We start from the raw sequence: 20700 nt of genomic DNA, 5'->3' as shown, positions 1-20700 counted from the left end.
AGTCCCATCTTTGTTTTTGTTTTGTTTTTTTATCCCAGCATTTCCATTTTATTCAATCTATAGGAGGTTTTTTTTTGTATCTATTATTCTTGGGCCATTCAATAAAATACGTTAATACTTGAGCAATGGCATAAGATAAGTAGGTGTCTTGCAATCATTAACTCGACACAATTCTTCTACTATGATCATTCGTTGTTGATCGTCTTTGGCCTGCTTTAATTCTTCCCAATGAACTCCGCCCATCACCATGACAACGTCTAAACCCGCTTCGGTTGCTCCTTTGACATCAGTTGCTACATTGTCCCCAACACAAATTATTCGACGGGATGATGAATCATCAGAAGATGCTGCTATTTTCTGGACTAAGTAGTCATAAATACTCTTGAATGGTTTACCGAAATAAAGTACTTGTCCACCCATTTCCTCATACATTTGGCCCACATATCCTGGGCAAATAAGGAATTTAGTAGATCCATCTTCATGTTTGCCATTAGGTGCAAATATATCCGGATTAGCACAGATAATAGGCACATTTCTTTCGAGACATGCCTCCAAGAATGGCTGGTAATCCTGTCGAACTTGTGTTTCATTAAAAGGATCGACTGGTTTATTTACTGGATCAACACCATGAATAGATCCCAACAAGACAAATTCAATCTCTTCCCAATCATATACTCGAGTAAGCGTGGGTGCTAATGATAAATACAGAGGTTCTTGCCACTCTGTGTCACCCGCCAAAAAGAATTTGCCTGTCTTCAAGTAGGTGCGTGCAAATACATCAGGTTCCATGCGTGTGCTTTGACCTTGTTTTCGAGCAGTAGCATGACAACCAGGTTGTTTCACTTGACCTATTTCCAGACACTCGGCCATGTCTCGTAAAAAGATTTTTGTGAGTGTACCGCTAGATAAGATCTTATCAAATGAAGTACTGCTGATATCAAAGTTTGATTGCATGTTGGACACAAGTCTGTCTTGTAAGCGTGTTGAGTTGGATAGTAATACAACATGTTCGCCATTGTGTTTAAGTGATGTCAAGGCTGACTTGGAGTGAGGATAGGCTTTAATGCCATCATGAATAACACCATAAATATCACATGCTATGGTGTCGTATCGTGTTTCTTTGAGGATGTCACTAAAGCTTTCAACCAACTTCATAGTAACCAAAGAAGAAAATGAATCAATAGTTCAAAGCAACTTTTTTTTAGCCTAATTATTACAACTCAGCATCAATGTTGATGTCACTTGAAGTTATCAATCACAATAAAGTGTATTGTTCTTCTTTTTTTGGTTTTTGAGAAAAAAAGAGAGTAAATACTGTAGCCAAAAGACGTAGATACTACCTCCAGATCCCTTTTTAAAGTCTATCATGTATAAATGCATTGATTTGCTTTAGGTTTCATGCATTTCAGGTACAAACAAAACAATCTAAAGTCCGATATACATTCAATTGGACAGCTTTAACTGTGTTGAAATATTAACATCTAGCTATGAAATAGAACATTTTGACGCAAAGTGCACAAAGCGTGGGCTTCTACTATGCAGAAGCGCAGATAAGGCTACACGTAGCTATGATGTATTCACCTGAATTGATCAAAGCAAAGAGAAATTGAACAAGTTAACTTTCATTTATTCTCGATGGGAGCTTATTTAAGTATGTGCCAGTAGAACAACTGCACTAAAAGTATTCAGACCTGTTGTTTGTCGCATTGTAGATCTATTGACTAAAACTATTATCATAATTTTCCCTCTTCTTTGTGTTTTTAGGCGTAGCTTCTAATGAAAACTATTCTTTATGATTTATTTGAAAATTGATGAAGGATTCTATAAAACACAGTACATGTGTTCAACGAAGTTTTATGCATGTATACTTAAGTCATTATAGATTATTTATACTTCATTGCGTTTAAATTTTGGACTTGCTTAGGTTTAGGAAACTCTTATCTTGTTCTATAGCAGTACACTCTGATTGAAGTAGTGAAAACTAGAAAGTTTAGTCACTATCATCTTTTGTTATTATGCAGTGGTAAGCAGAACTGAGACAAAGCTACAAGGCGCATAATGATGGCAACTTTGGCATTAAAATAAAAGTACATCTCAGACCTGTGTCTGCTGTTTCTAGAAACTTCAACGTCCTGAGCAATTAGTCAGAAGGCAATGTACAACAAGATATAGAAGCATGAAAGGCGCCTTTAGTCTTTTATAATCCTGGATGTCCCTTAGTCAAGAATGGTCGTAGTATAAGTGGAAAATATAAGGTATCTAGCTTTAGCCATTGCTATCTCAGGCATCACCACTTTGCTTTTTCATGAAACTCTTCCTGCTTTCTTCTCAAGCGTCAGTCACTCCAATACTGAACCAAATTCAAAAACGGTAGCCTTCTGTACAAGAAGTGGTGTATTGTTTAAGATTTTAGCGTCTCTTTAAATAAGTAATGTTAATCATTTTTACCTTATGGCTACTAAGATCTTAAAGTTTCCGCATTCAAAATATAAGGTAGCTTTATGGTTGATTCTATTTGCTACAAATAAAATAATATACTAGTTTCATCATTACAATACGATATTCTCTCTGTCATCATGTCTATCTCTTCTTATTTCTGTGAATTTAAGTTGTAAGTATCCCCAAACCTTGTATCTTTTGATTTCTAATGTTCAACTCTCTTTTCGCTCTTTGGAATATCTACAATTCAAATTGAAAGAAGCTTTAAATCCATAGCTAACGTCTGTCTTCCTTATCACTACACAAGAAACTTGAATTTTGTAAGCAACTGAGATACCAAATTATTAAGCTAGTGTCTGTAATACCAACAATGACAAGAGTGAAAGCATTGCTCTGAAAGAATAAACAAAATGATGCGGGCCTTGATTTTAGGCATATTGAACTGTTCTGTGACGTGTTCGGGACCTGAGAGATAGAGTATGTGTTCATGCCAAGAGGGAGTTGACACTTTTATTCAACACGAGTTTCTTTTTTTTTTTTTCTTTTTGGACTATTTTATTGGCATACCTTGGTTTAATAACTCGGTATAGAATATGAGCGGTCTCACAGCTTTCTTGCAAACAGAGCTTTTGACTCTATCGAGTGAGGCCAGAAGAAAGCATCCTGAAATAAAAGAGGTATAGACTTCATCAGTCGTGGCCAACTTGGCTTATCCTATCTTATATAGGCAGCAGAACGCCTTAGTGTCATTTTGAGAAGTTTTAAAGAAAGACCTGGATATAGTATTGCCAATGGTAAGGGATACACTGTTCGTATACAACAATACTCATCTTGTATGTTAGAACTCGCAAAGACAGAAGACGCTTTACGCCCCTTTGTACTCGCCTGTGAAACAAAGCAGCTAAAGCTGGTCACGATAGCCATTGGTTGTATACAAAAATTGATTTCGTTTCACGCGATACCAGAAGTATGTTATTGTACTCAAACTGATTGTGTTGACATTGATTAGACATCTGTTCGGGCCATTTTGCGAACATTGACTGATATCAGTGTTCATGGCATGGACATTCAACTCAAGATTCTGCAGACAGTATTGCCTTTACTCAGTAATTATCGAAGTGTACATGACGACATTTTAGCAGAGGTAAGAGTCATAATCAAACAAATAAATCATTCATCAACATTTTCAGGCACTCTTGATCTGTTTTCGGCTACAGGATTCTAAAATTGCTGTTGTGAACAACACAGCAGCAGCCACATTACGACAACTTGTGATTTTTGTGTTTGATAAGGTGGCAAAAGAAGACACACTTAACCTGCCTGAATCAGACACAATTCATGAAATTGAAATCAGCACAGGGGAAAAGATCAAATTACATCCATGCGCAAAGGACGCTTATTATCTATTCCAAGATCTTTGCGTGCTGACAAATGGTGACCATCCCGAATATCTTCGCTTAAATCATCTCTCAAAGACATTTGGACTAGAATTGATTGAGAGTATCTTGACAAATCACTATAGATTATTCAGAGAGGTATGTCAGTCTATACAAAACAAAATCCCTAATTCTCTTTGTGTTAAATAGCATAAAGAGCTCAGTGCTATTCTTAAAGAGCGCGTATGTCCTATGTTTATCAAGAACTTTTCAGAAAAGAGTGAATTTCCTCAAACAATGCGTTTGACTCGTGTTGTTTATATTCTTATCAAGCAGTTTAGCGAGTTACTTGTAATGGAGTGTGAAATCTTTTTATCTATGTTTGTCAAGATATTAGAGCCTGAAAATCCAATTTGGCACCGTGTGTTGGCTATGGAAATTTTCAAAGGTGTTTGTAGTGATGCTGCTTTAACAAGTTCAATTTATAAATGGTATGATGGACAGAGCAGTTCAACCAATGTATTTCGTGATATGATTACAGCATTTGGAAGACTAGCAACAGAAAAACCTCAATCGATTGGTGCAAATCAAGCCGGAAGAGATAGTTTAGATTATGGATCCACAGGCACAGGCAGTCATTCTTCTCATGTCAATCAAAGCGCCTCTTTAGGTTCAGATGGTTTAAATACAGCTACTTGTACAATGCGAATTCAATGGTATACACATACACTTAAAAGGGATGCTGGTAATAACGCATATTTTTAGCATTGATCAATTAGACAAATCAGACCCTCCAGCTATCCCTGATACTTATATATACTATCTTTCTTTGATCTGTCTTAACTCAATCGCAGACGGTTTGGCTAGTTATGCCCTACCTCAGTTCTCGCCAGATTCTACTGCATCACCCAAAGACAACAAGAACGACCTTACACTGGTGACTGAAATGGCCAATGTAGCCTGGCCTGGTCTTTTAGCAGCCATGTCATTTTACTTGACCGCAAATCTTGACGAAGAACTCTTCCAGAGTACAATGCGGTCTTATCAAAACTTCACTAATGTGTGTGGTGTTCTTGATCTTGTTACTCCCCGAGATGCATTTTTGACAAACTTGTGCAAGAATTCGATTCCTAATATTCCTCTCTTTTCTTCAGGGTTTTCAACGGCCGGCAAAAACAGTTCAACGAGCATTGTCACGCTATCCTCTTCTGCCAGTGCTTTTTCATTCACAGATCTCCCCATACAACAACAACAAACCTTGGCTAGTATCACACTTAACGAAAAGAATCTCTACAGTTTACGAGTCTTGTTGAACATCACCATGTTTTTAAGCAGTATGTTGGGCACATCATGGTACCTTGTGTTGGAGACATTGCAATTGGCTGATTTCTTGTTGTTCAATCGACCTGTGCCTAAGGGATTGTCGAATTCAGGTGTGGCTAGTTCAACAAACAGTCTGAGACGCACCATGACTGGTTCATCTGCCAATTCCAGCAACATGAGCCCAGCCATGACATCCCGTAAGTTAACAGTTTTTTTTTGATATTATATTAACAATATCAATAGCACAACCCAGTAGTCAAGTCATGGATGCAGACCATTTACCTATTATCAGCGCATCCTTTCAACGGTTATTTGAAAATAGCAAATATCTTGACGATGCTTCATTCATGGCCTTTGCTTCTGCACTGTGTCGAATGAGTTCTGAAGTGAGTGGCACACCATTTTCTGATGATCAGTCTTTATCAGCAAGTAAATCCTCTAGAATAGTAAGTACAAGATATGTGGCGTGTATGGCTTACTTATATGCCAAAAGAAAATTTTTAATGCCAGATCCTTCGCACTAGACAAATTAGAGTACATTGCGATATTAGATATGGATAGACTCATCAACACCGAAAAGGATTCTTCTTCCAAAATATGGGACTTGATCATGTCGCACTTGATTGCTACTGCGAATTATCCTTTGACTCCTTCCTCTATTCGCACACAGTGCTGTGAGACTATTGCCAACATCATCACCACTGCCATGAATCATGTCCTGTCTAAATACAACCAAGTCAACAAAGGCACACAAAACCGCCTTTTATTAGCATTGAGTCAATGTATTAACTACACTGCGCCTGCAACTGAAGAGGCACTTGTACAAGAAGCATTGAACAACAATCCCAAAGTCTTTTCAGAAGTACAAAAGATGGGACTAGAGACACTTCATGGTTTATTACAAACAGCAGGACATTCCTTTACGTGTGGATGGGAGTTTATTTTTGACATGTTGCGACATGTAGCTATGTGTGCTATTGGTCCACCACCTGATGCTAACTTTGTCAGTCATAGTGACGATGAAGTGGACACACCTGATGTTAGAAACGAACGCTCAAGTATGGATACCATAGCATCTTCGATTATGGGCAGCAGTGTCATGGCAGCAGCAGGCCCCAAATCAGCGACAGGTCTTATCAAAATTGCATTTGCCAGTCTTCAATTGATCTGTACTGATTTCCTGTCCTTGCTTTCGCCCAACTGTCTTCGTTTATGTATTGCTACGTTGGGATCATTTGGCATGCAGAGTGACGACTTGAACATCAGTCTGACAGCTGTTGGACTGCTGTGGAATTTGTCTGATTTCATTCAGACAAGACGTGTCGACTTGATCAAGAAACAGGAAGGTGCCTATGTCGATGAAAAGATTGATAAAGAATGTATGAATATTGATCTTTTGCTTGAAGAGCCAGACGAAGATGGAAATCCCAGGACATACAGTATTCTTTGGATGCTTTTGTTGCTTCAATTGTCGCATACGTGCATTGATTGGCGTCCAGAAGTACGTAATGGTGCCAACCAGACGCTGTTTAGAACAATCACCATGAATGGCCATGTGCTTGGACCTCAGTTATGGAATGCGTGTATTTGGGAAGTACTGTTTCCTTTGTTGGACTCTATTAAAATGTCGTCGATTCGTGCATCAAAGATCTCGCTCAGCAAGGCATCATCTCCTAATACAAGCAGCGATCGCGATTCATCAGGATTTATGCTTCATCACTCAAGGGACACTGCGGACAAGCAATGGGACGAAACCAAAGTTTTGATCTTGACAGGCATTTCGAGTATCTTCCAAGACTTTTTGGGAGACTTGCATGACTTGGAACACTTTCAACGTGCATTTACACTTCTTTTAGCACATTTGGAAGATTCTTGCTTGAGATCGAGTCAAGAAGTATCATTTGCGAGCATCAAGAGCTTTAAGACTATTGTAACTATCTCTCCTGAATTCACAGAACCATCCAAAATGATGAACTTGTGGCAAAGAGCATGGAATACTTGGGAAGTGATAGGATATGGCATCAGTCAGTCGATGAACAATAGAGGTTCTTGCGATATGTCCGAAAAGAAGCACAAGAACTATGATGACGAAGCTGAGCTTCAGTCATTGACACTCTCTCTTTCGTCTTCCAGTGTGGCGCCCATCTCTAAAGACTTTACACAAGACACCTTGACATCTTATGTGTCTATGTTTGTAGATCTACACGGGCTTATTGCTTCTGTTTTCACTTTAGAAGACGTGGGTTCATTGTTGAGTATTCTTCGCAATCTGCTTGTTTACTCTACAAGTCCACAATATCGTCCTGATGTGGATCATCTCTCTCCTTTACAAGAAGCCGTGCTAGAAGTCGTACAGACATTGGATATGAATACGGACGGTGTACCTCCTCTTGTGCTTGCTGATTTGGCAGAGTACATGACACTTGCCTTCCTGAGCCCTCCTGAAGACGGACAAAACAAAAATCGGGGGTATATTCCACCTAGTCAGCGCAAGTTCTCTACAGTGACCTACATTGCTTTAAACAAAAAGTGCAGCACGTTAGTGGCTGATCTGTTCAAGGCACACGTCAAAGTCGTATCACTATATACAGAAGGCGTTTTCGAACGTATCATTGGCGCATATGGACTTCCTATGAAACTAAAGTATGATTGTCCTCCTTCTTATAAACATGGTGATGATAAAACGCCTCTTTGGAAGCTTGCTACCATCGGGTTACTCGAGATCTTGAAATTAGGACTGGAGACATTAGAGGATTTTGGTGAAGGTAAATATAGACTTTTTGAAAGGATTGTTTACTCATATGATATGATAGAAGTCTCAACCGAACGATTCTGTGGCGTTTGGCGTACATTAGTCGATATTTTAGAAGGAAGTTTACTCTCGCCCAGCTCACCTCCTGAAAACATGAAGATTGAGGAACTCGATGTGGATGAACATTTTGATATTTCTGTCCTAAGCGTGATTCAGAATGATATTGTGGTCCATATGGGCTCTCGCGTACCAACAGATGTGATTCAGAAATTGGTTCATGTTATCCGAGAAAGCTCTCGACTTTATTATGTAGAAGAAGGACTGAAGGAACATGTAAATGAAGACGGAGTACCCATCTTTTTAAACGATCGATCAAGCGATATTGTTGGCACAACTGGTACCATTGTACCTGTCATGAAAGAATCGTTTGCCTACGCTTCTCTTATGACACTGTTCAATTTATGTTCTGCTGAAAAGACTGGTAAGTCAACGCAGTTGTAAATCGCACCTATTCATTCTGTACTAGACATACCTGAAGTACGTAAAAGAATTGCTCGAGTTGCCATCTCAGTATTGCTTGAACGATGTGAGACAATTCTTCGGAATTATACTGCAGACGAGCCCTTATTGGGGAGATGCCCGTTTCCAAGGTACTTGATGGGGTGAGAGCGATTTTCTCTTTATATTTTCTTTTATTGCTTTGTGGGATATAGATAGAAAAAAGGAATGATCGATCATATTCTCATACTCTTTTTTTTTTGTTCATAGAGTGAGGAAGGAGGAAATACTTTTCCTCTTGAAGCAGTCTATTCAGTTGAAATTACAAGATGATATCCTTACACAAGACGATACAAGTAAGTGATGGATGAATTTCAAGCAAGAAAAGAAAAAAAAAAACTCATATCTATGATAGACAAATTAAAGCAGATGCTTTTGTCTGGACCAAGAGCACATCTTTTCTATTTGTATCCATCTTTGTGTAGCATGATTACCTGCAAAGATGATGTAGTTGTTGGTCTGATTAAAGAATGCTTGCAGATAATAGGGACAGAAATGGGACTTTATTCATAGCATAATAAAGACGATCATTTTTATTTTGCTTTAGCATATATAATATATATATATATATATATATATAAAAGAGATAATACTATGTTAAAGGAATGATAGTATACATTGTAATTAAGAATGCTGCTATTCCATTGAGGAAAAAATAATTAAATTATTAAAAATGCCTTTTAGTCTGAGCTTATGCTTTCTATTTCATCATCTTCGTCTTGATCATCCAAGATATTGGACACAACTGCATTTAAACCATCATCATGCTCGTTGTTGTCGTTACTATTACTCTTCGTAGAGTAATTGGTATAGGGAAGATGGTTTATACTACTGTCATCCTGATGAACATCCGTATTACGACTGCTGTACCTTTGTTGCTGGAAGCTTAAATTCTTTTTGTTATCGTTTATCTCGGCAGCCTGTCGACCAATCCATTTCTTAAGCATTTTCTTTGCAACCATCTTGCCTCTAAGTTTATCTGTCGTTGCTTTCAGTCTATCATTCTCTAATCGAAGTTCTTGTAGTTGGCGTTCAAGAACAGCGTTTTGTTCAGACAATCTTCCAATCATGAGTCTCATTTCATTTTGCTGTTGATTTTTCTTTTGGCGGTATTTAGCAGACGCTGCCTTGTTTCTTAGGCGACGCTCTTGGAGGGTCAGTGGTGGCTGAGACATATCATCTAGATCGTCGTCATCGTCGTCCATGGATTGCTTTTGTTGTGATGGATAAGGCTGTGCGCGAAATGACGACCTTTGTGGAGATAGAGACGAGACAGAGGACGACGGAGAAGATGGAATCGATGATTCAAATAGCTTTTCTTCCGGGGAAGTAGGAGGGGAGCGAAAAAAGGAAGCATTGGGATACCTTTGAGGGTGATGGTAGGGATGGCTGGGCGCAGAAGCTCTCCGTTCCATTGTTTCTTTATAGTAAACTTTGTGTGTTACTAACGAAGATGATGTAGTCATTTGAGGGATACTAATGATTGAGGAAATTGACATTGGTTTTCCCGAGGAGTAACTATCGTTTCTTAATGCAGGCAAAATTGGATTGTTATTCAACATAATTCAAGAAAGAAAAGAAAATAATAAAAAGAAAATCACTTGTGACATTGAAACTAACAACCAAAGTATTTATATGTTTACAGACAAACAGCCCCTGAATGTTATAAGCACGGCCCAGTAGTGAGTTATTTTTATACACACAAAAACAAAAGTCATCAACCCGAAGCACACATAAACATAGATCTATAGCAACGCTTTGTTTATAAGTCTCTCTTATTTTTTTTTTGTAACTCGCTCTGTATGGCTAAATTAAAAGAAGACTGCGATAATTATGCTTATTTCAGCAATTCTTGAACGCATGGTATAATTTCTGGCACTGACCAAGAAGAAAATATAACGAATGGTTACTTTTGAAAACAAATGGTCTCAAATGTTTCCATTAAATGCGTATATTGAACTTGTCTCTATCCCATGACTAAGTGCTATTTTTTTTTGGTCTTCGATTGACCTTTTGGTTATTTCTGTTTCATCTTGTCCTGTCATAATTCTTCTCGGAATAAACAAAAACTATCTTTTTTTTCTTGTGCTACATGAGCAAAGTTAGAGATAATTCAATTCGCAATATGAACATCAACTTTCTTGTTTTACTTTATGTTCTACTGCTGTCAATCAATCTAATCTATTTGTTTGCGACATTTTCTTATCAATAGCTCTCGTCATAATTTCGATGCTTTTGCAAAATTTCGATTTGAACAGGCAGTTGTTCCTCCTTACACTTGAACGCACATGAATATATCCTATCTCATGACGAAAGAATCACCTGAGTTTGCTCTCTATAGTTTCATGAACATCGCGCAGTAAGAAAACAATAACAAACGGTATTTCTCTACTCTTTTTTTTCTATGTGCATTTGATCATATGTTTTTTTTTAATCTTGTCAATGCTTGTTTGACAAGAAGTTTTTGTTTCGCATGGTACTAACAAGTGTGTCTTTCATTGGATTGTATAGACTTGTTTATCAAAAGAGAAATTGTTCAACATGTAAGGGTGCATGTATATTTTCCCTGCCTAACATGTCAGCTTCTGAAAAGCAAGCTGATCATTTTGATGGTGGCTGAATTGATCGACCTCCTTTTTTTGTATTTTTTTTTCTAGTTTGACACTTTTATGTTGTATTTATACTATTTCTTTTGTAAGTATGTGTTGTTTTCTTTTGTGCTTTAAAGAAAGATAATCAAAGAAAAAAAAAGAGATAGAGAGATAGATAAAAAAAAGAACTGTACTTGTTTTATTAAAAGGGAATAAGTCAATATTGAAATTCTAAAAAACAAAAGAAGGGGGGGGGTGAGGATAAGCAAGCACCTTCAAAGTCACTGGAGGGGAATAGTTCCGTTTGTTTGTACAAACAATCTAGTTTATATTGACTTGGAAAGTTACATGAAACATAAATCGACTAAAAGAGGGTCAATTTCTTGGCTTTCTTTTTGTATGATTTGTTTATTATTCTCTGTGCACGACTCATTTGTTTGTATTCCAAATCATGTGTATTTTGTAGCAACTTGTTATGGGGTCAAGAAGATTTCGTGCCATGACGTATCAAAAGAATGGTTCGAGTTGATGAATGTTGCACTATTTGTTGTCACTGTTTCGTTTAAAAATGCTTTGTGTTTCATGCAGATATATCAGAATGTGTGAACAAATGATGTCAGTAATACACTTTTTCCTTGGTCTTTATGTTCCAGTGATCTAGCAAACTATAAAATAGTAAGTGTTTTCTTTAGCAAATAAAAAAAAAAAGAAGTTAAATAAAGCACACGGGTTCTTAGCGCTTGTTTACAAAGGAATTTTTGCATAAATCGATAGAAGCCTGCCATTTTCTGCCTATGTATAATGAAGTATTTGCACATAAATAACAATGATTTAGTAGTATATAATGTACTTTTGTTGTTAGTTGAGAAATATTCATACTGAAAAATGGTCAAAAAGTAAAAACAATCTATTTAGGATTTTTATTCAATCGCCGACACACATAACTTTTGAGCTTTTTGAAGCAAAAAATAATGCTATGGCAGTTTGTAAGTACTCAATAGAAGCGCAAGATACCAAGTTGATTTATGGTATATTTTAATCTATATTGCTTTAGAATTCAGTCATTTCTGTAAGAAAAACCTCAAAACTAAAAGTATGACTATTCTCATCATTTTTATATCAAAACAGTCGCTTTCTTTACGACATTAGAGCTTTAATGTTAAGAAGTATTACTTTCACTAATACGATAAAAGGAGATAAGCACGTTAAAGAGAAGCTTGATTTTGGAGCTCTGGTGAAAAAAATGATACTTTCATTACTCAAACTTCGAATACAACACTTTTTTAATGGTAGCTGAAAGAGCAAAACATAAAGCGATCAAAGACCATTTTAGTTTTGGTCTTCATCAATGCCCATGTATTAGTCAAGCCGGTCATAAATAAGGAGAGAAACGCAAACTCAAAATCCTTTATTTTCAGAATGAGTCGAAACATGAATGCATCATAAAATTTTCCCCTTACATTAGCTCTCTTTTTTTTTTTTTCTTTTTGCTACAAAAAAAAAAGGCCTTTGAGAAGTATATTATGATCATCTTAATAAACCAAATAATTCGCCAAAACAATGACTTTTTCATTCTGAATAAGAAAATACATGACATAAAATAGAGACATGTCTTTTCATGATGCTTAGTTTTCTACTTGCAGTGATTTCCCGCCAAATGCAACGACCTACACCTTAGTAGCAGTTCTTTTTTAAGAAAACATGTCATATCTCAATCCGTGAAGGTTCTCTTTTTCTCGAAACAAACACTTGAGCGAAACAGTTCGTTCGTCTCGAAACAACGAGTTGTACTGTTTTTACGTAAAAAATTCTTTATCTTTAGCGACTATTTCATGATTGGCTGATTTTCTAAAAGATAATCTCTAATTCCATCAAACCATCAATACAACATAAAGAAAAAAGATAAAGATAGGTTCCGTCCAATCTGTATCTACTAATCAACAATGCATTTGACAACAATCATAGAACAGTCCTACAAACCAATCTATGTGGTGTAGATTCAGATCAAAGGGAGTTCTTACCAAAACTAGCTTATCTCTATTTCTGGGAAACAATTCAATGTATTTCAGACTCACGTTCGAGTGCAAATAACCTAATCTAATTATCGTCGTCATGACAGTCATAAACAGACACATCGTCTACCTCAAACATGCTTCTAAGAAACGTAAGAGAGAAAGACTATCTGAGGCTTAAACATGAAAGGGGATCAATTCATTATGAGCAGGAACAGAGTACCATACCATGATAAACGCTATGGTATCATGAATCTGTATTCTAGAATATCACTATGCATGTCAAAAAAAATTATTAAAGGGGACTCTATTTTGTGACTCAATATGAATATGTAGTTGTTATGACTCATGGTTTCTCTCTGAATCTGGGGTAAAAGAAAGACTCCATGACAAAAAAGGAAACTAGAGATAACAGCAGATCGGAATAATGGGTTAATAGTCCGCTTTCAATTTATATATATATGTATATATATAATGCAAGCACAATGCTTTGACCAACTTATTCACTTTTCTTTTTCTTTCTTAACCATGACTGGCATTTCAATCCAAACTCAAAAGCCTCATCATTTTATCACTACTGCTGACTATACTTCTGAACAATTACTTGATTTAGTCCATCGTGCTATTCAATTCAAGGTTGAGTCCAAGTATAGTTATCCCCAAGTCAGAACTGAATTCCCTTTGACTGGCAAGACAGTGGCTCTTATGTTTTCTAAGCGTTCTACTCGTACCCGTGTGGCTACTGAAACAGCGGTTTCATATTTAGGTAAGCAGTCAGCGATAAGCTATTGAAATGTATATTTATATGATATGTAGGTGGTAATGCCATGTTCTTGGGTTCTCAAGATATTCAACTTGGTGTGAATGAATCCTTACTTGATACTTCTCGTGTAGTCAGTTCTATGGTCAATGGTATTATGGCCCGTGTGGGTGGTCATCATGAAATTGAGGCAAGTAACCCAGTCAAAAAAAAAAAAAAAAACTCTTTAACTAACATGTTTAAAACAGACACTTGCCAAAGAATCCAAAGTGCCTGTGATTAATGCCTTGTCTGATAAATACCATCCTACTCAAATCTTGGCTGATTTAATGACCATTCACGAATACTATCACCACAAGAACAACAATGTCAGTGAGGGCGTCTATTCTGCACACACACAACATCCTCGCGAAACCCTTAAGGGACTCAAGGTAGCATGGGTAGGTGATGCCAATAACATCCTTCAAGAAATCCTTGTTGCTTTTCCCAAGTGCGGTATCAGTGTAGCTGCTGCTTGTCCCTCTGGCTATACATGTGACCAAGATGTGATTGATATCGCTCAAGCTGATGCCCAAAAGACCGGTGCCACTATCACTTTCACAACACAACCTGAAGAAGCCATTAAAGACTGCAATATTATTGTGACTGATACCTGGGTTTCTATGGGACAAGAAGAAGAAAAGAAGAAGCGTCTTCAAGACTTTAAAGGCTATCAAGTCACTCATGATTTAGTAGCCCGTGGTGGTGCTAAACCTGATTGGGTATTTATGCACTGTCTTCCTCGTAAGCCTGAAGAAGTTGATGATGAAGTGTTTTATTCAGAACGTTCTTTGGTCTTCCCTGAAGCTGAAAATAGAAAATGGACCATTCTTGCTGTTGTGGATGCCTTATTAGTTAGAGGTGGCATTTAAACTCAATCTACATTTGTACAAATTCTTCATGTCTTGTTTATAATCCATTTTACATATTAAAAAATGCTCTCTTTCTGTATTATTCCGGCATATCGATCCGGTGCGTATGCATAATTGACCGGATCCTTAGTAAAAGAACGTGATTGGGTGACTTGATTTTTTTTCTATATTTTATAATTTCTTCGTTCTTTTCTCCTTTCTGTGATATCCCCCTCCCTCTTTTTTTATACAAACCCACCATTCAATCAACAATACAAAAGAGAAAAAGAAGAATGAGCTCTGAAAGTGAATTTGAAGACGAATACATGGCAAGTAAAGACATGGCGTCTTATAGGTTACTAATGCCAGTCTTTGTTTAGTATGAAGATGAGTCTGATTTTGGTAGTATCATGAGTGGTAAATAGAAAAAAGTAAGCACTCTTTATCTTAGTGATCATGTGTGTCTAATACAGTCTATAGAGAGCATACCTACATAGAATAACACCCTCTCTTATTAGAGAGTGAAGAAGGCTACAATAGTAATGACGATGTCAATGACGATGTATTTGTTGAAAAACAACAGAAAAAGACATATGAAGTTGACTTTAATGTATTAAGTGCCATCCTATTAAAAACAAAGCAAGATAAAGAAATCAATCAAGTGTCTTCTATTCTAGGTAAGCTACGTAGCTAATTTTTTTCCGCAGTACGACTAAACATCATCATCTATGTAGGTTTATCTACTGAAGATTCAGCAACATTATTACGTTATTTTCGTTGGAATAAGGAAAAGCTGTTTGAACAATACATGGACTCTAGTGACAAAGTACTTGCTCAGGCAGGTGTCTCTTCTGTATCTGATCTAAAGCATGCTATCCTTAAGGCACAAGACATTCATGCAGACTTTATGTGTGATATTTGCTGTGACGATTCCCCTGACATGGAAACCATCAGTGTCTCTTGTGGACATCGATTCTGTAGGCCATGTTACACACAATATCTTGTCCAGAAAATCAGAGAAGAAGGTGAAAGCCGTCGTATTCAATGTCCCGAAAGCAACTGTGATGTCATTGTGGATGAAAAGACAGTCGAGTTACTGGTTGACCATGACACTTGGCTTAAATACCGCGAACTACTCAACCGTACCTTTGTCGATGACAATGATTTCTTGCGTTGGTGTCCTGCACCTGATTGCGAGTATGCTATTGAGTGCAGTGTGCCCAGTACGTCACTCACTTCCATTGTACCTACTGTAGAATGTAAGTGTGGATGTCGTTTCTGCTTTGGCTGTGGATTAGACGATCATCAGCCTTGTATTTGTATATTAGTAAAGAAGTGGCTGCAGAAATGTGAAGATGATTCAGAGACTGCTAATTGGATATCTGCTCATACAAAAGAGTGTCCTAAATGTCATTCGACCATTGAGAAGAATGGCGGCTGTAACCATATGACATGCAGAAAGTGTAGATATGAGTTCTGTTGGGTCTGTATGGGTCCCTGGTCTGAACATGGCACTTCTTGGTATACATGTAACCGATATGATGAAAAGAGTAGTGAAGAAGCAAGAGACAGTCAAACACAATCCAGAGCCAGTTTAGAACGCTATCTTCATGTAAGTCTTTATTCTGTTGATACCATAGCTTACATATCTTATTGTTAGTATTACAATCGCTATGCTAATCATGAACAATCTGCTAAACTCGACCAAGATTTGTATCAAAAGACTGAGAAGAAAATGGAAGAAATGCAAAAGACAAGCGATCTTTCTTGGATTGAAGTACAGTTCCTCAAAAAGGCAGTTGATGTTACAGTGCAGAGCAGAACTACCTTAAAATGGACATATGCCTTTGCTTTTTACCTTGACCGAACCAACGAAACTGAACTATTTGAGGTAACTTACTGATTTTAACGGGTGTTTTTTTTAAAAAAAAATATGTATGTGTAGGATAACCAAAGAGACCTTGAAATGGCTACAGAACAATTATCAGAATTATTGGAAAAACCCTTAGAGCCAGAAAAGATTGCAGAGTTAAGACAGGCAGTTTTAGACAAATCCGTCTATGTTAAGTTGCGCAGAGAAATCTTATTAGAAGACACGGCAAAGGGATTACAAGAGAACAGATGGACCTATTTTGTGGATTTGAAATAAATTGTGACTTTTACCCTTTTTTTTTCTCTCTCTCTCTCTTTCTCTCTCTCTTTCTCTTTATGACTTGTTTTCAACGAGCTACCTTGTTAAATAAAAGACTCTTTTTTAAAGCAAATCAATTGATAGCCACCATGTCTACGTATGTGCATTGTATCATTTCAGTTAATTTATTTCTAGTGAATATCCTGTACAAACCAGACGTATTTTACCTTCTATACCATCCAATGCAGAAAGAGAGGAAAAGGCAAGACAGCGTATGGAACTCAATAACCAATTCAAAGCTTATTTAGAAGGACTTCCTTCACTTACCTATCCTGATTATTATCAAGTCAATGTTGTGTCTGATGTGAACGAGACCAATGAACGCATTCATGCCCTTTTAGAAGCCAATAAACAAGACACAAGTTTCGGTGTTGATCTAGAATGGCCACCTCAGTTTGTGAAGGGTAAACCAGAGAACAAGATCACACTTGTTCAGATCTGTTCTGCTAATGAAATATTGCTGATCCAACTTGCTCGTATGCATAGTAAGTAGCGATGTCTAACCCTGCTTATTGATCAGTACACATAGCATTTCCTATTGAATTGCGTCGCTTTTTTGAAGAAAAGACTGTCTTAAAAAGTGGTGTCAATATCAATGCAGATGGACTTAAACTCATGCGTGATTTTGGGTTTTTTACCAATGGCCTTGTTGAACTCAAAGAAATGTCTGAAGGCTATGTGAATTGGTCACACAATCTTCGCTCACTTCGTGCGCTGACAGGTATCTTTCTAGGCCAAAATATGTCCAAGGGCAAAGTGCGCATGAGTAATTGGGCCAAAGCCAAATTGACAGACAAACAAATCCAATATGCTGCTTTAGATGCTTATGCTTCTTATCAGATCTTTGCTAAACTAAGACATTTACGTGGTTCAAAGCCATTTGCAGTGAAGCATATGGTGGCAGAAAAGAAATTTGCAAATGAGCTCAAGAGCCATATATCCATAGAAGAAACATTTCAACAAAAGGTATTTTGCATTCTTTGTGTGTATAGATCTAACTGCTTTGTACAGAAAAAAGGCCATGGTCTTCCTTTCTCAACAACTACCTTAATACGTCCTAAATCACCAATAAAGTAATACAAAATAAACCAATCTCTTGTTCAATGACAAGCACGTACTTGACATTTGGCATTACTTTGTCCAATCGATACTTTACTTCCATGACATGCTGGTTATGTGTTACAGTGAAGATCTACTGAATGGTCATCTTGAATCAATTGATTGGCTAAAGACTCAAGTGTATGACAACTAACATATATATATATATATAAACTAAAATTCTTTCTTTCTTGTTTATCCTTATGAAATTCTTGGTTGTTCTCTTGATTGGCTTGACATTGTCTGTCATTAAAGCCAGTGTCTTGTCTTCCTTACATGGGTTAAAGAAAAGAGAAGAAGAGGCCAATGGTGCTCCTGGATATGCCTGTTTAGCGGATGCTTATAACACCTTAGATACCAACTGGAACAAGACGTACTCTGCTTATGAGCCTCAACAGATCCTAATGTCTTTGACAGACGATGCTCATACTGTTCGCGTTCAATTTGCTACTCTGGCACAAGTGCATCATTCTTTGCTCAAGTATTGGCCTGTATCCAAAAACACCAAGGCTGTGACTGTGCAAGGAAAAGTAAAGTATACAAGGATAAATTCAACATTGACAGTTATATGTTAGGACTGGACCTTTGTCGATGGTGGATTGGCTCACCGTGAGCTCTATCTCCACAAGATCATGACCCACAAGCTAAAGCCTGCGACAGTCTATCGCTATCAAGTAGGATCTGTGGTTGACCACCAAGAGCATTGGTCTGAAGTATTCGAATTTCATACAGCTTCAAAAAAGGACGAATTTAGCTTTTTGGCTACAGGAGATGTGGTAAGTCCATGTAGTATATACGTAAAACTCAATTCGATAGGGTGCTTGTAATGCAGTTGCTGTTCAACATCTTAAAGATTTTGCCAAGACACATCAATACGATTTTGTTACTTTGGCAGGAGACCAAGCATACGACATGGCTGACTTTAATGGTACTAAGGGAGACGAATACTTGAACTTTATGCAAAATTTGTTTGCCCGTATACCTTACCTTGGCTCTGTGGGTAATCATGAAGGCGCTTATAACTTTAGTCATTACAAGCATCGTTTTGACAGTGTGCCCTATACAGAAAGCAAGTTTGATAACTCACTCATGTATTCCATCAATTACAAGTCACTTCATTTGGTCTCCTTTTCGACTGAAATCTATTTTACGGGTACTCCAGATGAAATCAAGACAGCCATTCACTGGCTGGATGCTGATCTGACAAAAGCCAATCAACATCGTCACCAACGTCCTTGGATTATCTTCTTGACACATCATCCTATCTACTGCTCTGTCAACAGTACAGATTGTACTACCAAAGCCAACAAAATCAGAAATGGCGTTGTGGATCCTGTCAGTAACCAGACATGGGGAGGCTTAGAAGATTTGTTGTTAAAGCATCAAGTGGATCTTTATTACAGGTAAGCGAATTTAGGAAATAGATGCTAAGTCTGACTTGTTTTAGTGGTCATGTTCATAACTATGAAAGAACATGGCCTGTAGCTAAAGGAAAACGTACAGCTACTTCGTACCATGATGCTCCTTCTTTTTTCCAGATTGTGATTGGTAATGCAGGTCAGCCTGAAGGTCCTGTTGCCTTTGGTTCTGGTCCTTTCCCTGAATGGTCTGCTCAACGCTATGGTAGTTTTGGGTTCTCTACTTTCCGTGTCACACCAAACACGCTTCAGATTGTACATCATCAAGCCAATGTAGACGGATCTTTAGGCGGCGCCATCGATCAAGTCACAGTGACTAAGTCAAAGCATCAACGTCGTTGTACTTTTTAAATAAATAAATAAATAAAAAAAAAAAAATAGTTATGTCTCGTCATGAACATATAAAACAACAAAGAGAGAGTTTACCTACGTTTGAATATAAACATGAACTTGTGGATGCTATTCGAGAATATAGCATCTTGGTTGTCATTGGTGAAACTGGTAAAACATAAACAGAAAGAGATGGTTCTCATGATGTAGGTTCTGGTAAAACAACACAGATCCCTCAATACATTTTAGAAGAACTACCCGAGATCAAGATGATTGGTGTCACTCAACCAAGGTAAAATAAAGAAAAACAGCTGTTTCATCGACTCATGCTATCATTAGACGTATTGCTGCCATGACAGGTAACGTGTCATGCTTGATCTCAAACTCAACTTTTGTATAGTGGCCAAAAGAGTAAGCGAAGAACAAGATGTACGTATAGGAAATACAGTGGGCTATACTATTCGTTTCGATGACCATACTTCACCTACCACTCGACTTAAATATATGACCGATGGCATTTTACTACGTGAGGCGACACTCGATCCTTATCTCAAGCACTATGACTGCATTGTGATTGATGAAGCGCATGAACGTACATTGGAAACAGATGTCTTGTTTGGTCTATTAAAACAAACGCATCGTTTACGACCTGAACTCAAGATCTTGATCATGTCTGCCACATTAGATGTCGCCAAATTCTCTGACTTTTTTGACGAATGCCCTATTTTCGAGATTCCTGGTCGAACGTATCCTGTGCAAGTGATCTATCCACCTGAAGAGATCAAGTTGGCTACATTGAAATCAGCCTTGGTCGATCGTGCTGTGGAAACAGCATGGCAAATCCATACACAAGAGCCCAAAGGCGATATCCTTGTGTTCTTAACAGGTCAACAAGACATTGAGCGTGCATGTAAAGCATTTGCTGAAAGATCGAGACCATGTGATTATCAGCGCCATGTACG

General features: G+C 37.5%; 10 protein-coding genes across 10 annotated transcripts; 8 read left to right on the top strand and 2 right to left on the bottom strand.

Moving 5' to 3' along the window:
- Positions 1-3: 3 nt before the first annotated feature.
- On the bottom strand, positions 4-1173 carry B0P05DRAFT_542524 (HAD-like domain-containing protein). The gene has a single exon (XM_051578318.1). It carries the CDS (start codon positions 1153-1155, stop codon positions 112-114), a length of 1044 nt encoding a protein of 347 aa, XP_051434526.1. The 5' UTR covers positions 1156-1173; the 3' UTR covers positions 4-111.
- A 1795-nt stretch (positions 1174-2968) lies between these two features.
- Positions 2969-8999, top strand: B0P05DRAFT_542523 (uncharacterized protein). The gene is made up of 13 exons (XM_051578317.1): positions 2969-3116; positions 3167-3233; positions 3282-3406; positions 3449-3583; positions 3630-3974; positions 4026-4531; positions 4581-5335; positions 5382-5584; positions 5632-7903; positions 7952-8371; positions 8417-8540; positions 8659-8744; positions 8804-8999. Exons 1-13 carry the CDS (start codon positions 3033-3035, stop codon positions 8959-8961), a joined length of 5280 nt encoding a protein of 1759 aa, XP_051434525.1. The 5' UTR covers positions 2969-3032; the 3' UTR covers positions 8962-8999.
- Positions 9000-9344: 345 nt separating this feature from the next.
- B0P05DRAFT_459356 (uncharacterized protein) lies at positions 9345-9605 on the bottom strand (the record flags this gene model as incomplete). The annotated part of the gene is made up of 1 exon (XM_051573988.1): positions 9345-9605. A coding segment is annotated over one exon (261 nt), but the record flags the coding sequence as incomplete, so codon positions are not given.
- A 1621-nt stretch (positions 9606-11226) lies between these two features.
- Positions 11227-11925, top strand: B0P05DRAFT_542519 (uncharacterized protein). The gene has a single exon (XM_051578316.1). It carries the CDS (start codon positions 11388-11390, stop codon positions 11643-11645), a length of 258 nt encoding a protein of 85 aa, XP_051434523.1. The 5' UTR covers positions 11227-11387; the 3' UTR covers positions 11646-11925.
- A 107-nt stretch (positions 11926-12032) lies between these two features.
- B0P05DRAFT_110280 (uncharacterized protein) lies at positions 12033-12478 on the top strand. Its single transcript, XM_051572962.1, has 2 exons — positions 12033-12108; positions 12168-12478. Exons 1-2 carry the CDS (start codon positions 12065-12067, stop codon positions 12334-12336), a joined length of 213 nt encoding a protein of 70 aa, XP_051434522.1. The 5' UTR covers positions 12033-12064; the 3' UTR covers positions 12337-12478.
- A 1074-nt stretch (positions 12479-13552) lies between these two features.
- Positions 13553-14871, top strand: B0P05DRAFT_596941 (ornithine carbamoyltransferase). The gene is made up of 3 exons (XM_051583141.1): positions 13553-13817; positions 13868-14001; positions 14060-14871. Exons 1-3 carry the CDS (start codon positions 13580-13582, stop codon positions 14720-14722), a joined length of 1035 nt encoding a protein of 344 aa, XP_051434521.1. The 5' UTR covers positions 13553-13579; the 3' UTR covers positions 14723-14871.
- A 123-nt stretch (positions 14872-14994) lies between these two features.
- On the top strand, positions 14995-16850 carry B0P05DRAFT_579429 (uncharacterized protein; the record flags this gene model as incomplete). Its single annotated transcript, XM_051581927.1, has 6 exons — positions 14995-15030; positions 15082-15118; positions 15220-15378; positions 15436-16313; positions 16362-16592; positions 16647-16850. 6 exons carry the CDS (start codon positions 14995-14997, stop codon positions 16848-16850), a joined length of 1545 nt encoding a protein of 514 aa, XP_051434520.1.
- A 131-nt stretch (positions 16851-16981) lies between these two features.
- On the top strand, positions 16982-17969 carry B0P05DRAFT_571780 (ribonuclease H-like domain-containing protein; the record flags this gene model as incomplete). Its single annotated transcript, XM_051581401.1, has 4 exons — positions 16982-16989; positions 17028-17377; positions 17413-17858; positions 17904-17969. The coding sequence occupies 4 exons, from the start codon at positions 16982-16984 to the stop codon at positions 17967-17969; spliced, it is 870 nt and encodes a 289-aa protein (XP_051434519.1).
- Positions 17970-18394: 425 nt separating this feature from the next.
- Positions 18395-19759, top strand: B0P05DRAFT_470787 (Metallo-dependent phosphatase-like protein; the record flags this gene model as incomplete). Its single annotated transcript, XM_051574577.1, has 4 exons — positions 18395-18520; positions 18566-18766; positions 18807-19393; positions 19438-19759. 4 exons carry the CDS (start codon positions 18395-18397, stop codon positions 19757-19759), a joined length of 1236 nt encoding a protein of 411 aa, XP_051434518.1.
- A 32-nt stretch (positions 19760-19791) lies between these two features.
- B0P05DRAFT_587342 (P-loop containing nucleoside triphosphate hydrolase protein) lies at positions 19792-20648 on the top strand (the record flags this gene model as incomplete). Its single annotated transcript, XM_051582582.1, has 4 exons — positions 19792-19909; positions 19949-20030; positions 20078-20097; positions 20139-20648. Coding segments are annotated over 4 exons (730 nt in total), but the record flags the coding sequence as incomplete, so codon positions are not given.
- Between the last annotated feature and the right edge of the window lie 52 nt (positions 20649-20700).

Source organism: Gilbertella persicaria, assembly GCF_025201335.1.
Source record: "Gilbertella persicaria strain CBS 190.32 chromosome Unknown B0P05scaffold_21, whole genome shotgun sequence".
In the NCBI taxonomy this organism is placed as follows: Eukaryota; Fungi; Mucoromycota; class Mucoromycetes; order Mucorales; family Choanephoraceae; genus Gilbertella; species Gilbertella persicaria.
The sequence above is the reverse complement of the archived record's forward strand: the minus strand, read 5'-3'. Positions and strand labels throughout refer to the sequence as shown.